Source organism: Chiloscyllium plagiosum, chromosome 11, assembly GCF_004010195.1.
Source record: "Chiloscyllium plagiosum isolate BGI_BamShark_2017 chromosome 11, ASM401019v2, whole genome shotgun sequence".
NCBI classification, from domain to species: domain Eukaryota; kingdom Metazoa; phylum Chordata; class Chondrichthyes; order Orectolobiformes; family Hemiscylliidae; genus Chiloscyllium; species Chiloscyllium plagiosum.
In genome coordinates this window covers 84,478,005-84,495,197 of record NC_057720.1, presented here as the reverse complement: position 1 = coordinate 84,495,197, position 17,193 = coordinate 84,478,005, and the positions used below count along the sequence as shown (strand labels likewise).

The 17,193-nt window shown below is 40.2% G+C and overlaps 1 protein-coding gene across 8 annotated transcripts in view; it reads left to right on the top strand.

The window, feature by feature from the left end:
• Positions 1-17,193, top strand: part of ralgps2 (Ral GEF with PH domain and SH3 binding motif 2) — a 519,857-nt gene that overhangs the window by 250,855 nt on the left and 251,809 nt on the right. For all 8 annotated transcript variants that reach the window (XR_006313046.1, XM_043699973.1, XM_043699970.1 and 5 more), the window contains 3 exons: positions 112-201; positions 293-385; positions 10,524-10,650. Coding sequence is in view for 7 of the 8 variants with exons in the window: in XM_043699973.1 (XP_043555908.1) it covers positions 112-201; positions 293-385; positions 10,524-10,650 (310 nt within the window). In the remaining variant the exon portion in view is untranslated. The remainder of the gene's footprint in view (positions 1-111; positions 202-292; positions 386-10,523; positions 10,651-17,193) is intronic.

Sequence of the window (17,193 nt, the reverse complement as noted above, 5' to 3'; positions counted from 1 at the left end):
TCTTGCCACTGTCTTTTCAAGATTTCTTTTAGTTGGGAAAAGGTTTATTTTGAATATATAATAATGAGATGTGGACTGAGTCCTACTTATTTTTTCTTTTCTTGATTACAGGTTAGCTTTTGGGTCGTCCGAGAGATTCTTACTGCACAAACACTAAAAATAAGAGCTGAAGTGTTGAGCCACTATGTTAAAACTGCAAAGGTAAGTAAGTGGCTGGTTGGGTCATTCTACATTTGATATTTCAATTGAATCAGTGTGAATTTTTATTTATAACTACTGTACTTAATTGCAGAAATTGTATGAGTTGAATAACCTACATGCCCTAATGGCTGTTGTGTCGGGATTGCAGAGTGCACCTATCTTCAGGCTTACCAAAACATGGGCGGTAAGTGATTTGGTTCTTATTTATGACAAGCAGAGGCTATATTTAATCTTTTTTTAACAAATGGGTACCTTTTATTTTGCAATTTACTTCAATAAACCAACCATTTCCTTTTAGTTATAAATGAAAAATCATGTTTTGGATGATTTTTTAAAATCATAATTCTACTCAAACATTTTACACCAGTTTCCTAATATGAACGCAAGTGAACATTTAGTCTCTCGTCTGCTCTGCTATTCAGTAAGGTCGTGGTTGATTTGATGGTGTTGTAAATTCCACATTCCCATCCAACCCAATAACCTGAGGTTCTTGTAAGACAAGGGAATCAAACTACTGTTGCATTTAATTTTAATGACTCCACCTCCACCGCTTTCTGAGTCGGAGAGTTCCAAAGTCGTACAACCTGCTAAGAGGAAAAAAAATTCTTTTCATCCCTGCTCTAAAAGGGTGACCTCTCATTTCAAAACAGTGCCCCTTAGTTCTGCACTGACCCACAAGAAGTAACATTGTTTCCACATTCATCTTATCAAGACCATTCAGGATCTTGTACACTTCAATCAAATCATTTCTGAACTCCAGTAGAAACAAGACCAGCCTGTCCAGCCTACCCTCATAAAACAATGCATTAATTTCAGGTATTAGTCTAGTAAACCACATCCGAACCACCCCTAATGCATTTAGAGCGTAAAACTTAGAACAGTACAGCACAGTACAGACCCTTTGGCCCTTGATGTTGTGCTGATCTTTTATCCAACCCCAAGATCAAACCAACCTACATACCCTTCATTTTACTATCATCCATGTGCCTATCCAAGTGTCGGATAAATGTCCCTAATGACAAGGCTCTAACGGGTGACAAGGTAGCCATGAAGGAACTGAAGAATTTACCTAGGAGAACTAAAAGGCGGCATGAAAAGGCTTTCGTGAGTAGGTTTAAGGAAAACCCTAAGGCATTCTACACTTGCATGAGGAACAAGAGATTGGCTAGAGTGAGGGTAGGGCCGATCAGGGGTAGTGGAGGGAACTTGTACCTGGAGTTGGAGGAGGTGTGGGGGAGGTCCTTAATGAATACTTCCCTTCAGTATTCACTATTGACAGTGATCTTCTTGTTTGTGAGGACAATGTGAAACAGGTTGATATGAAGAAGGAGAATGTACTAAACATTTTGAAAAACTTAAGGATAGAAAAGTCCACTGGGATATACTCAAGGTTACTACAGGAAGTTAGGGAAGAGATTGCTGTGCCTTTGGTGATGATCTTTGTGTCCTTTCTGTCCATTGGAGTAATACCAGATGACTGGAGAGTGGCAAATGTCCCTAACATATCTGACTCTACTACCACCACTGGCAGAGCATTCCTCACACCCATCACCCTGTCATTAGGGACACTTAACCGACACTTGGATAGACACATGGATGATAGTAACATGAAGGGTACCCGAAGTTGGAGGAGGTATTGACAGTGATCTTGTTGTTTGTGAGGACAACGTGAAACAGGTGGAAGGGTGGGTGAATAAGTTAGCCGATGACACGAAGTTTGGTGGAGTTATCGATAGTGTAGAGGGCTGTTGTAAATTGCAGCAGGACATTGACAGGATGCAGAACTGGACTGATAAGTGGCAGATGGAGTTCAGCCTGGAAAAGTGTGAAGTGATTCATTTTGAATTTGAATTTGAATGCAGAATACAGAGTTAAAGGCATGACTCTTGGCAATGTGGAGGAACAGAGGGATCCTGGGGTCCATGTCCATAGATCCCTCAAAGTTGCCAAACAAGTTGATAGGATTGTTAAGAAGGCATATGGTGTGTTGGCTTTCATTAGCAGGGAGATTGAGTTTAACAACTGTGAGGTTATGCTGCAGTTCTAAAGAGCCATGATTAGACCTTACTTGGAATATTGTGTTCAGTTCTGTTTGCCTCATTATAGAAAGGATGTGGAAGCTTTAGAGAGGGTGCAGAGGAGATTTGCCAGGATGTTGCCTGGACTGGAGGGCATGGGCAGAAGTGGGTACTGCAGTTGCTGGAGATTAGTCAAGATTAGAGTGGTGCTGGAAAAGCACAGCAGGTCAGGCAGCATCCAAGGTTGGACTGGAGGGCATGTCTTATGAAGAAAGGTTGAGGGAGCTAAGGCTTTTCTCATTGGAGCGAAGAAGGATGAGGGGTGACTTGTGAGAGGTGAACAAGATGATGAGAGACATAGATAGATTTGATAGCCAGAGACTTTTTCCCAGGTCAGAAATGGTTACCAAATGGGAGCATAATTTGAAGGCGATTGGAGGAAAGTTTAAGGGAGATGTCAGAGGCACATTCTTTGCACAGAGTGGTGGGTGTGAGGAATGCTCTGCCAGTGGTGGTAGTCGAGTCAGATACATTAGGGACATTTAAGCGACTCTTGGATAGGCGCATGGATGATAGTAAAATGAAGGGTATGTAGGTTAGTTTAATTTTAAGAGTAGGATAAAAAGTCAGCACAACATCAAGGGCTGAAGGGCTGTATTGTTCTATGTTCTATATGTCTGGCTCAACTACCACTTCTGGCAGTGCATTCCACGCACCCACCACCCTCTTGTAAAGAGCCCACCTCTGATATTTCCCCTAAACCTTCCCCCAGTTACCTTAAAATGATGTCCCCTCGTGATAGCCATTTCTGCCCTGGGAAAAATTCTCTGGCTATCCACTCTATCTATGCCTCTCATCATCTTGTACACCTATATCAAGTCACGTCTCTTTCTTCTTGGCTCCAGTAAGAAAAGCACTTAGTTTTCTCCTTTGCATAAAAATTGCACACAGTACTCAAAGTAAGGTCTCACCAATGCCTTGCATAATTGTATAACATCTCTACTTTTATGTTCAATTCTTCTTTTAATGGACGATAGCAACTCATTAGCTTTCCTATTTATGTGCTGTATTTGCATACTAATGTTTTGTGACTCTTGTACTAAAATACCTAAAGTCCTCTGAATGCTGGAATTCTGCAGTCATTCTCCATTTAAGTAATACTCTGCTTTTCATTCTTTTGCCAAAATAACTTAATAAGTTAGCTAGTTTCAGCAGATTCTCTGTTTTAGTGAAACTGGCACATTGTTTTTTTTTAAGAGCACAAATGCAAAGGTGGTAGGACAGTTGATGTGTTACAGCTGTAGCATGTGGGAGCTCTTGGATTGCACACAACAAATGTGTAAGTGTTTGCAGTTGAGTTTCTGGTCAGATGTTTTGATAGTAGTAAGGCTGTTGTGACACAGTGGTAACGTCTCTAACTCTAAGCTAGAAGGCAGGGATTCAAGTCCCATCTACCCCTGGAGAAATTGATTCAAATATTTGAGTTGGTTGTTTCGCTGCGGTCATTGTGAAGCATCATAGAGGTGGAAAGTAACTTTTTTATCGGACACATAATATTCCATCTGCTATTTCTTTGTTGACTCATTTAACCTGCCTATATCTCTCTACAGACTTTGTGTCATCCATACCTACTTGCCTTCTGATCTATTTTGTGTCATCAACAAATATGACCACAGTATTTCACTTTCTTCATCATAGACTGTAATATACATTGTAAGTAATTTGGACCCCAGCACTGATCCCTGTGGCACACTGTTATTTAAAAGTTGCTATCCTGAAAATAAGTGTTGATCTCAACTCTCTGACTTCTATCAGTTAGCCAATCTTCTATCTATGTTAATATACTACTTGCAACACCATGAGCTCTTCACAAAATAATGGGCTGTTATCTTATTATATGGACAGATGTGTGGTATCTTACCAAATGCCTTCTGAAAATCCAAATATATTAATCCACTGCTCCCCCTTTACCTAGCCTGCTTGCTACCTTCTCAAATTTGTCAGTATAATTTCTCCTTCATGAAGCCATGCTGACTCTGCTTATTCATATTATGTATTTCTAAATACTCTGCTATTGCATTTTTTATAACAGTACAACTGTTCACATTTTCCCAATAACAAACATAAAACTAACTGGCCAACAATAATCTTTTTTTGTCTCCTTCCCTTTTTTAAACAAAGGTGTTGCATTGCCAGTTTTCCAGTCTTCTGGGACTTTTTCAGAATGTAAGGAATCTTGGAAGGTTGCTACCTATATCCAGTATCTCTATGGCTACTTGCTTTAATATACCAGGATGCATTCCATCAGGTCCAGAAGGCATACTGGCCTCTACCCATTAGCTATCACAGTACTTTTTTTCTAGTGTTAGTTATTGTGTTTATTTTGTCTCATCCTTTTTACCCTCTTGGTTACTTATTATTTTAGAATGCTAAAAATATTTTTGTACTGTGAAAATTGATACAAAGTATTTTTCAACTCTACTGCCATTTAATTGCTCCCCATTATTATTTCCCATCCTCCATCTCTAAGGTGTATATGTTCTCTTTGGCATTTCTCTTCCATTTTATGTACTAAAAGACTCTCTTGCTGTCTGCCTTGATATAACATGCAAGTTTCCCCACAAAGTATATTTTGTCCATGATGTGAAGATGCTAGAGTTGGACTGGGGTGGACAAAGTCAAAAATCAAATGACACCAAGTTCTCGTCCAACAGGGTTTATTTGAAATTGCAAGCTTTCGGAGCTCAGCTCCTTCCTCAGGCATGGGAGAATAGAGAGGTATAAGACATAGTACTTATAAGCAAAAGAATTAACAACTTCAAAACTGGCTGCCATTGATGAAACCTTGAATCTGTTAGGAAGTAGGCTGCTGATTAAAATGCAAAATCCAAGTTCTTTCATCAATGTACAAGAGGTGACATGTCAGGTTAGACAAATCACTCTAGGTGTGAGGTCCTGCTTTGGGTCTGTCTGTGGTTTAAGGTAAGATCAGGTTGATCAGAAAGGAATCTTGAATGAAATAACCCCCCCCCCACCTCCCCACCGCATTTGTGCATGAGCGAGAGATTGTGTGTGGGTGTGAGAGAGTGAGTCTGTACAGGTGTGAGTCTGTGTGTGTGACAGTTTGTGTGATGGGGGTTACCTGTAGTTACCCAAGATCACAGTTGTGGCTGTCCTAATGTATATGGAACTTAGTTATCAGCTTCCCACAGAGATTTTGCTTTGTTGCATGTCTTGAAGTCTCCCATGGAGGATGCTCAACTGAAGATTGCAGTCTGAACGTCCTGCATTGCTGAAGTATTCCCCGACTGGGAGGGAACCTTCCTGTATGTTGATCATTGTGCGGTGTCCATTCATCCATTGTTATCGTATCTGCATGGTCTCCCCAATGTACCATGCCTGCGGGTATCCTTGCCTGCATCATATAAGATAGACGATATTGGCTGAGTCACATGAGTACCTGCCGTGTATGAGGTGGGTGGTATTCCCAAGTGTGATGGTACTATCCATGTTGATGATCTGACATGTCATGCAGAGGCTGCCATGGTCAGGTTGTGTGGTATTGTGGTTGATTTTGTTCTGAAGGCTGGGTAATTTGCTGTGATCAATGGTCTGTTTAAGGTTCAGCAGTTATTTGAAGGCAAGAAGTGGAGGCGTAGGGAAGATCGTAACGAGGTATTCATCGTCATTGATCATGTGTTGAAGGCTACGCTGAACATGGTGTATTGTGTTTTCTCCCTCTATTATTTTAGTCACAATGTCATAGAGGATGAATTCCTAGTATATGGGATGGTTTTCTGGACCAATATGTTGAGGAGCCAGCTGGAGAACAGGCCATCTTAGAGTGGGTATCATCCAATAGAAAAAGTTGAGACACACCCCTTGGGGATGAGCGACCATAATATGATAGAATTTTTCATCGAGATGGGTACTAAGGTAGTTGATTCTGAGACTGGGGTCCTGAATCTTAATAAGAAATACTACAATGGTATGAGGTGTGAATTGTCTGTGACAGATTGGGAAATGTAACTGAAAGGAATGATAGTGGTTAGGCAATGGTAAATATTCAAAGAGTGAGTGCAAAGATAACTGTGACCAAATTAGAGTATCTGTGTGAAATGAGGTAGTTTTAGATGCAAAAAAAGCGTACAAATTGGCTAGAAAAAACAACAAGCCTGAGGATTAGAAACTATCTAGAAGTCAGCAAAGGTGGACCAAGGGATCAATTAAATAGGGGAAAGATAGATTGTGAGAATAAGCTTGCAGGGAACACAAAAACTGACACTTAAGGTTTCTATAAGAATGTAAAGAGAAGCAGATTGGTGAAAACTAATGTAGGTCCCTTATAGCCAGCAACGGGGGAAATTTATAATGGGGAAGAAAAAAATGGCTGACGATTTGAATTCATATCTTGCTTTTGTCTTCACGAAGGAGGACACAAATAACATACCAGGAATGATGGGGAACACAGGATTTAGTGAGAGGGAGAAATTGAAGAAAATCTGTATTATTTGAGAAATAATGTTAGAGAAATTGATGATACCGAAGGCTGATAAATCCCCAGGCTCTGATAATCTATATGGGCGGCATGGTGGCACAGTGGTTAGCACTGCTGTGTCACAGCGCCAGAGACCCGGGTTCAATTCCTGCCTCAGGCGATTGACTGTGTGGAGTTTGCACATTCTCCCTATGTCTGCGTGGGTTTCCTCCAGGTGTTCCGGTTTCCTCCCACAGTCCAAAAATGTGCAGGTTAAGTGAATTGGCCATGCTAAATTGCCCATAGTGTTAGGTGTAGGGGAATGGGTCTGGGTGGGTGCGCTTTGGCGGGTCAGTGTGGACTTGTTGGGCCGAAGGGCCTGTTTCCACACTGTAAGTAATCTAATCTAATCCTAGAGGATTTAAGGAAGTGGCTCTAGAAATCGTGGCTGCTTTGGTGGGCAATCTTCCAAGAATTTGAAATAGTTCCTATAGATTGGAGGGTAGCTAATAAAGCTTCACTGCTTTAAAAAGGGAGGTAGAGAGAAGTCAGAGAATTATAGACCAGAGAGCCTAATGTTAGTAGTAGGGAAGATGCCATACTAAGTTATCAAGGATTTTTTAGTAGACCACTTAGAAAACAGTGGCATAATCAGACACAGTAAGCATGGATTTTCAAAAGCAATTTGCAAATTTACTGGAATTCTTTGAGCTAGTAGAGTTGATTTTGGGAGCAAGTGGATATGGTTTATTGAACTTTCAGAATGCTTTCAGCAAAGTCCCCATAAGAGATTATTGTGTAAAATTAAAGCACATGGTATTGGGAGTAGTGAATTGAGATGGATAGAAAGTTGGTTAGTAGATGGTGTTGTGGTCTAGGCCAGGCCCCTCAAAATATGATAAGAAGGTAACCTAGACCGGAACTTTTTTTTTATTTTAAAGGCAGATGGGTAGTGGCTATTCCATGTGTGATACAACTGGTCAAACCTCTCTGCTTTAAGCAAAACAGAATGTATTTAAATACTACAGTTAAAGCATAAACAAAATAAAGTGTAATTTAGAATAATTTAACTATTGGAAAATGTAACCGACCCGATGCAGTAACTATTACTAATTAACTGTTCCAATAAAATAACATCCCTCAAACACACCCCTTGGCAAAAAGGTAAATTCAAACACAGATCCTTACAGGCAGGAGGGAGCAACATCTAAAGAGATTTCAGAAGAAGGTCAGAGGAGTTCTTTACTGAAGCTTGCAACTCTCCTGGACACTCATATCTTGTGACTGCTACAACTAAAACAAACTCAAAATAACCTGAATTAGGAGAACTGGCCACTCCACTTCCATTCTTAAACTAGACCCTTCGGTACCTCTGCCTTTACAACCTTTTCTTCAAAAAAAAACCAAGGACAAATAACCTTTTTAAAGTTACAACATCATCATAACAGTAAACAAAGAGTAGGAATAAATGAGTCTTTTTCGGAATGGCAAGCAATGACTAGTGGGGTACTGCAGGGATCAGTAGGATCACACAGCAACTCACAATATATGTTGATGATTTAGATGAGGGAACTAAATGTAATATCTCAAAATTTGTCAGATGACACAAAGCTGGGTGGAAGATTGAGCTGTCAGGATGATGCAGAGATGTTGTACTGTGATTTGAACAGGCTGAGTGAATTGGCAAATGCAATATCATATAATGTGTATAAATGTGAGGTTGTGCGCTTGGTAGCAAAAAAAGGAAGGGAGAATGTTATTTGAATGGCTGTAAATTGAAAGAGTGGAATGTTGAAGAAGACCTGGGTTTCCTTGTGTACATGTCATGCAAAGTAAGTGTGGAGATGCATCAAGTAGTAAAGAAGGCAAAGTGTATTTTGGCCTTCAGAGTGAAATAGATTGGCCTTCATAATGAGTGGATTCAAATACAGCAACAAGAATGTCTTGCTACAATTATACAGGACATTGGTGAGGCCATATCTGGAATATTGTATGCAGTTTAGGTCTCCTTTTATGAAGATGAATGTTCTTGCTTTAGAAGGAATGAAGTGAAAGTTTACTGAACTGATTCCTGGGATTGCAATACTGATGTCTTGAGGAGAGATTGAGTCAGTTAGGATTGTATTCCGTGGAGTTTATAAGAATGAGGGGGAATCTCGTACAAACATATAAAATTCTAACAGGACTATACAGGTTAGATGTATGGGGAGGCAGTGGCCTAGTGGTATTATCACTAGACTATTAATCCAGAAACTTAGCCCATTTTCTGGGAACCTGGATTTGAATCTAAGTGGAATTTGAATTGAATTTTTAAAAATCTGGAGCTAAGAATCTACTGATGACCATGAAATCGTTGTCAATTGTCAGAAAGGTCCATCTGGTTTGCTAATGTCCTTCAGGGAAGGAAATCTACCATCCTCACCTGGTCTGGGTTTACTCTCAATTGCCATCTGAAATGGGCTAGCAAGCCATTCAGTTGTGCAATTGCTACAGAGTCTCAAAGAAATGGAACTGGACGGATCACCTGACATTGACCTCAACACCAAGAAGAACAAATGGCAGAAGCAGCCCTGTCAACCCTGCAAAGTCCTCCTTACTAACATCTGGGGGATGGTGCCAAAATTGGGGTAGCTGTCTTACAGACTAGTGGAGCAACAGCCCGATATGTTCATACTCAGGGAATCATACCTTACAGACAATGTCCCAGACACCTTCCCTAGATGTGTCCTGTCCCACTGACAGGACAGACCCAGCAGAGTGGTATATAGTTGTGAGGGCGTTGCCCTGAGAGTCCTCAACATTGACTCTGGACCCCATGAAGTCTCGTGCTTTCAAGTTAAACAAGGACAAAGAAGCCTCCTGCTGATAACCACGTACTGTCCTCCCTTCACTGATTAATCGATATTCCTTCATGTTGAATAACACTTAGAGGGATCACTGAGGATGACAAGGGCTCAAAATGTACTCTGTGTGGGAGATTTCAACGCCGACCACCAAGAGTAGCTTGGCAGCTGGTTGAGTTCTAAAGGACACTGCTGCTAGACTGGGTTTGCAGCATTTGGTGAAGGAATTAACAAAAGGGAAAACATACTTGACCTTATCTTTATCAATCTGCCAGCTGCAGATGCATCTGTCCATGATGGTGTCAGTAAGAGCAACAACTGTACAGTCCTTCTCAAGCCAAAATCCTGCCTTCACATTAAGAATAACCTCCATTGTATTGTGTGGTACTATCACCATGCTAAATGGGATGGACTTCAAACAGCAACTCCAGACTGGGCATCCATGTGGTGCTGTGGGCCATTATCATCAGCAGAATTTTACTCTAGCACAATCTGCATACCTCACTCAATCATTACCATCAAGCTAATGTATCAACTGTGGTTCAGTGGGGAGTGCAGGAGGGCATGCCAGGAGCTTCACCAGACATACCTGAAAATAAGGTGAAGCAACCAAACAGGACTAATGTTCTAACATACCAAACAGCTTAATTAACAAGTTTAATGCATCATCTGCACTATTGCATCAATTCAGGACTGCAGTAACGCGATGCTTAGAACATATGTTGAAGCCCTGAGATTAACCAGAAATTAAGGTTCCATACTCTGTATAAACATGTTTCCTTAGGCATCAAATTTTAATTGAGGAACAGACAATTCAATATGATAACAATTTTTTATGTCTGCTAGAGGCATTTCCATTGTGTGCATTCACCAAAAGTCCTTGAAGATCTATTCCTAATATTTCCACTATTTATGTTATTATATACTATTTATCATTGAATGTTATTATACGGTGTCTTATTTTTCCTAATTTTGTTTTCACAGCTTTTAAGCAGGAAAGATAAAACAACATTTGAAAAATTAGAATATCTGGTGTCGAAAGAGGACAATTACAAGAGGCTCAGGGATTATGTTAATAGTTTGAAGATGACTCCATGTATTCCATATTTAGGTAAGGATTGCAGTTTTGAATTCTTAAAGAAGCAGTGATGCATCCAAGTACTTGTTAGAGGCTTGAACTAGATGATGAGTAGCTAAAATAGAAGGTTACTGCTAATGATTGACTGTTTAAATGTGTTTACATTTTGAGAAATATTCTGAAAATATATGTGGAGATCTTGCCAGTGGTAAATGCAGGTATGGTCATTGATCAATTAATTATTTGAGTGAATTGCCAGTCATTGAGTTAAGTAATGGTACACAAGCAATCATATGACGATTTCTTATCTATATTTATTTCCAACATTTACTAATATGATTTTTGAATGTAAAAAAATGAGAGAGGAACTATTTGTGTGATTTTATCTATTTAAAGGGAATATAAAGTTGCTATTTTCAATACTTGCCAACTTTAGTGAAATGATCCCAACACACATACTTTGTGCAGTGATAGAGCTAGAAAATAAGAGGACCCATCTACTCACTTGAGAGTTATGATACACAGATTGCTGGTTATGCAAACCTATTCATCTTATTATGCAAATCTGAGATGAGATTGTCAAAGTTTGTGAGAAGATTTGTAGCTTGGGTGCTCGTTGTTGTGGTTGTATTCACCGAGCTGGGAATTTGTGTTGCAGACGTTTCGTCCCCTGTCTAGGTGACATCCTCAGTGCTTGGGAGCCTCCTGTGAAGCGCTTCTGTGATCTTTCCTCCGGCATTTGTAGTGGTTTGAATCTGCCGCTTCCGGTTGTCAGTTCCAGCTGTCCACTGCAGTGGTCGGTATATTGGGTCCAGGTGGATATGCTTATTGATTGAATCTGTGGATGAGTGCCATGCCTCTAGGAATTCCCTGGCTGTTCTCTGTTTGGCTTGTCCTATAATAGTAATGTTGTCCCAGTCGAATTCACGTTGCTTGTCATCTGCGTGTGTGGCTACTAAGGATAGCTGGTCATGTCGTTTTGTGGCTAGTTGGTGTGCCATGAACTAGCAACAAAACGACACGACCAGCTATCCTTAGTAGCCACACACGCAGATGACAAGCAACATGAATTCGACTGGGACAACACCAAAAGTGTCAAATATGGTTTGAGAGTTTCCTATTAGGCTGCTTGAAGTTGTTGACCCTACTATTGTAAACTGTTTTCAGCAATATTTAAATTTGAAGGGTGAAGCAGTACACAGCACAAGTCAATAAAATAGACTATTCAATTACCTCCTTGGAGTTCTCCTCCATGATTGGAAACCTGTAGAAATTCACGAGTTTTGTTTTCGTATGTAAAAGTGTTTTGGCAAATAGTAAAAGCATTTCATGTATTGTAAAGAACTTGTGCTGTATAAAACTTTAAAAAGGTTTTAAAATTTTCAAGGGAACACATTACATTGCATGCAATAAACAAGTGAAATCTGTGGAAGTTGCATTTGCTTCTATTTAATTTTGCTTAATGAGTATCATAGTTTGTAGCTTTATTTGTTAAACGTATTTGAGTGCGACTCACTATCAATTGAGTTTGAGTGTTTCTATTGCCTACCATTTGTGGTCTATACTTCAGCAAAATTGATGATTGCATGCGTTACAGCATGCTATGTCGAATTATCATGTGTAAGAATATTCTTTGCCATCTCCACTCTCTTTAGGAAGTAATGATTGCATTAATTCAATTTCGACAGTTGAAACTAGGGCTTACTTATAACACTTTCTGTCCATTCACATTGCCTAAACATCTCAACTTTGTCTAAAGACAAATATTTATAAAATTCATGGTTTTTTTTTACACTGGTGTTTTCTCTTTCTTATTGCAGTTATATGTGAAACCTTGAGGATGCTGGATTGCATAGAATTATTTAGAATTTGTACTACAAAGAAAGCCATTTGACCCAATGCTGGTACTTGTGTTTCACACATTTCCCCCTACCCTACCTCATCTCAACTATCATCATTTGTTTCGACTGATCATCATTTGTTTCTATTGCTTCTTCCCTCGTGCACTTATCTAACTTATACCTGAATTAGATTGGGAACATCTCAATAGTTCGCTAAATAAAGAAATATGGATTTTCATTCCCATAATCCAACTTTTCTTTAAATTGTATAGGAGTGCAGTGGCCCAGATGTTCCCCAGAGAAAGTGCACAGTTAGGCCCCCTTAATTCACTGCTTGTATATGGCTTTGCAAAACAATTCAAAGATCCCATATGGTTAAACAGATTAACAAATTTACCATGTAAGAGCGTACATTTCCTCAGAGATAGTCATGTGTATCTCCTCTGTCAATGGGTTGAAGGCAATGCATAGTGTATAAACATAATCTGCCATTTTCATGTCAATTTCCTGTTTATGGAAACTGGACACATACATTGTAGCATGAAGGAAAGTTTGAGTTGAATATTTTTATTCTACTGCCCATTTCTCAATGACTAGTGTAAACATTTAGCCAGTTATCAAATAAACTTAAAAGTATATGTTTCGGACTTTGGATTATTAGGCATTTATTCAAATTCTGCTGTCCACAGGGTGACCAACATAACATACAAGTTGAGATTGAAAAATTGCTGCTTTTAGTTTATTAGCATAAGTTTATTGAAAAATTCTTACCAAGATTGAATTCGACAGCAAGAATGAGTGTCTATAAAAAGTCACTTGTCTTTCCACTTATGCTATTGTCAGAGTATAAATATAGTCCATATTCAGACCGAGGGCCTGACCAAACAGCAGGGCAAAGAGGACTGAAGCTCTCCCGGGGAGATTTTCGCACTGTGCTTGGATTTGCAATCACTTGATCTTTGACACATGCTTAGACTTGTGAATGCAGGATGTGACCACACATTGGCTGTTGAATGCACAGTACACAGATGACTTACCTTTGTTCAATTCCTATGTTTTGTGCATAATAAATCTATAATACGAAGTGTTGTGCTGATCTGATTTAGAGCAATAATTGATGTTTCACAGGTGGATCTGCAAATAAAATTGCTTGCCTGTTTGTTTATTAATCTAAACATATTCTATTTCAGCCTGATTACTTATCTACAGCCTGAAATTTGAAACATTTGTTTGTTTACTGTTAATATTACCGAAAATGCACATGTTGGAATTTAAACAAAGCACAACATACTAGAAGTATTCTGCCGATGAAGCAACATCTGTAGAATGAGAAACATTAAGGTTAGCCTAACCCTGACTTTACAGGTTGATGTTGCATCAAAAAGATTGAACTCTGATTGACCTCAATTTAGAACAAAGTTCAAAAGCAAAAAAAAATGGTCAGGCAGTTTTCCAAGACAGGCAAAAGCTGCAAAGAAAATTTGTTTCAAATGTTTTTCTCTTTTTGTGCATTTGAGGTTTTTCTCCCCCTTGTATTCTTGGAAAAATGTACAAACACATGCTGACTCTGGAAATTATGTTTCAACAGCTTTCTCAGGATTTTGAATTAAATTTCACTGTTGTCTCACTTTCTGGACATTTCAGTTTCCAGCAGATGGCTGATTATTATACCATGCAAAGGCAACTGAATAATGACTTCATGAAGAAGTAATTAGAGCTACTTGTATTCCAGGCTGTACCACCAATATTCAGACAAACACACAATCCCACTAGAGTATCAATAAAGAAAGCTATTAATCATCAGTTAGACTGAAAGCCTGGAGGTCTATATAAACTTGGATACTGGTCAAACTTATACACAGGCTAACTCAGAGAAAAAGAAGCAGCCAGTGATAAGAATGATAAGGAGATCCAAGAACTGATAAGCCGGAAAGAATGGCATTTCTGAGTGTAAAACCACAAACGCGCTTAAAAAAGGCGGGTCTTCAGGCAACTGAAGGCTGCTGTCCAACAATGAGCCCGTGGTATAAAGAACAGGTGGTGGGCAGGAAAGGGTCTAGAGGAGGACATACATAATGCGCAGGGTTTCTTCTGTGCTATCAAGACCACTTACTCATCAAACACCCAAGGCGCCACCCCACTGCTGGCCAAGGACAGAGTGACTCTTATTAAAGACAAAGAAGCCATCAAACAACACTGGGGGGGAGCACTTAAGAAACCATCTCAACCAGGGCTCTGTTCTCGATTTGAGCATCCTTAACCGCATCCCACAGTACATTATCTGCTATGAGCTCAACAACATCCTAGCCATGCATGAAATAGAGAAGGCAGTCCACCAACTTAAGAACAACAGAGCTACTTGAGCTGTTGGCGTTGAGGCATTGAGCTCTTGCTGCAGATACATGCCCTTATCTACCTTATTTCGAAGGAGGAGAGCATTCCAGTAGAGCTCAGAGATGCCGCATAAGGAAACTTATGGTAAATATTGAAGGCTGAAAACAGAGAGTGCCCGAGAAAGGTAAAGAAGTGGCATGGGGTTAGGAGAGGAAGAGGGTTCATGAAAAAACATTGATTGCTAACATGAAGGAACATCCAAAAGTGTTTCGTAAGTATATTAGGAGCAAGAACCAGGGAAAAAATAAGACCTGTTTGGCACCAAATTGGCAATCTGCAGAACCACAAGACAAGGTTAAGTGAGTACTTTGTCTTTCTCTCGTGAATACAGATGCAATGTACATATAGTAATTGGGGAGGAAGACTGTGATATACTTGACTGAATTAGTATTGTGACAGAGAAGGTAATATCAGTTTCAGCAGGCTTGAAAGTGGATAAATCCACAGGCCCACTTCATAAAATCATTAGATTCATGAAAGTGTGGAAACAGGTCATTTGGCCCAACAAGTCCATACCGACTCTCTGAGTATCCCACCCAGACCCATTCCCCTACTCTATTACTTTACACTTTGCCCTGACTAATGCATCTGACCTACACATCCCTGAACATTCTGGGCAATTTAGCATGGCCAATTCACCTAATTGCGCATCTTTGGACTGAGAGGAGAAAACCGGAGCACCTGTAGGAAAATCGCGCAGACACAGGCAGAATGTGCGAACTCCACACACAGTCGCCCGAGGCTGGAATCTAATCCAGATCTCTGGTGCTATGAGGCAGCAGTGCTAACCACTGAGTCACTGTGCCGCACTTGAGATGTATCTTCAGGCTGCTGTGGGGGGCAAGGGTGGAGAATGCAGAGGCTCTGACATTAATTTTCAAATCCTTTTTGGCCACAAGAGATGTGCCAGAGGACTAGAAGACAGCGAATGTGGTACCATTATTCAAGAAGGGTGGTTAGGATAAACCAGGAAATTTTAAGCTAGTGAGTCTGACATCCATGGTAGGGAAACGTAGGAAATGTTCTGATGGATATAATTAATCTCTACTTGGAGAGACAATGATTTTCAAGGTTAGTAAGCAAGGCTTTGAAAATAGGAGATCAGGTCTGATTAATTTGATTGAGCTTTTTTTGAGGGAGTGACTAGGTGTATAGTTGAGGGTAGTGTAGTCAATGTAGTTTACATGGACTTCAGTAAGGCGCCTGACTATTATGGAAGACTGTTAACAGCATTGGGTTCCAGGGAAAAATTGAGTGCAGAATTTACGTAATGATAGGAAATAGAAAGCAATGGCCAAAGGTTGTTTTTCTGACTGGAAGCCTGTGTCTAGTGGCATACCTCAGGGTTCGGTGTTTAGCCCCTTGTTGCCTCTGAATTTTTAAAAATTCTTTCTTTGTTCACTCATGGGACAGGTGCTTTGCTGGCTGGAACTGCATTTATTGCTCATCCCTAATTGCGCTTGAGAAGGTGGCATCAAGTTACTAACTTGAACCACTGCAACCCATGTGATGTATGTAGACTCACAATGCTATTTGGGAAGGAATTCCAGGACTTTGACTCAGTAACACTGAAGAAACTGATATATTTCCAAGTCAGGATGGTGAGTGGCTTGGAGGAGAACTTGCAGGCAGTGGTGTTCTCATGTATTTGCTGCCGCTGATCTTTTGTATGGTAGTGGTCATGGGTTTGGAAAGTGTTGTCTGAAGTGCTAAATGTCTCCATTGCATTTTGTAAATGGTGCACACTGCAGCAGAAGAGGATGAAGTAGATGTTAATGAAGGATTCAGTGTTAATTAAGCGGGCTGCTTTGTCCAGATGGTTTCGAGCTGCACTCATCCAGGCAAGTGGGGAATATTCCATCACATTCCTGACTTGTGCCTTGTTGATAGTGGAAAGGCTTTGAAGAGTCTGGACATTATTTACTCATTGCAAGATTCTTAGCCTCTAATTTGCCCTGTAGTCAAAGTACTTATATAACTCGGAGAAAGTGAGGACTGCAGTTGCTGGAGATAAGAGTGAAAAGTAAGGCATTGGAAAAGCACAGCAGGTCGGGCTGCATCCGAGGAGCAGAAGAATTGATGTTTCGAGCATAAGTCCTTCTTCAGTAATGTCAGTGATTCCTGATGAAGGCTTATGCCCAAAACGTCAACTCTCCTACTCCTCGGATGCTGCCTGACCCGCTGTGCTTTTCCAATGCCACCTTTTTGTTGTCACTGGAGCTGTGAACAATGGATCCAGTCACAGCAGGGGCTATGAGGAGGAACAAATTTAGGAGGAACAAATTGATCAGCAAACCCATAGCCAGCAGCAATCTGTAATGACTGTCAAACAGTGTCTACA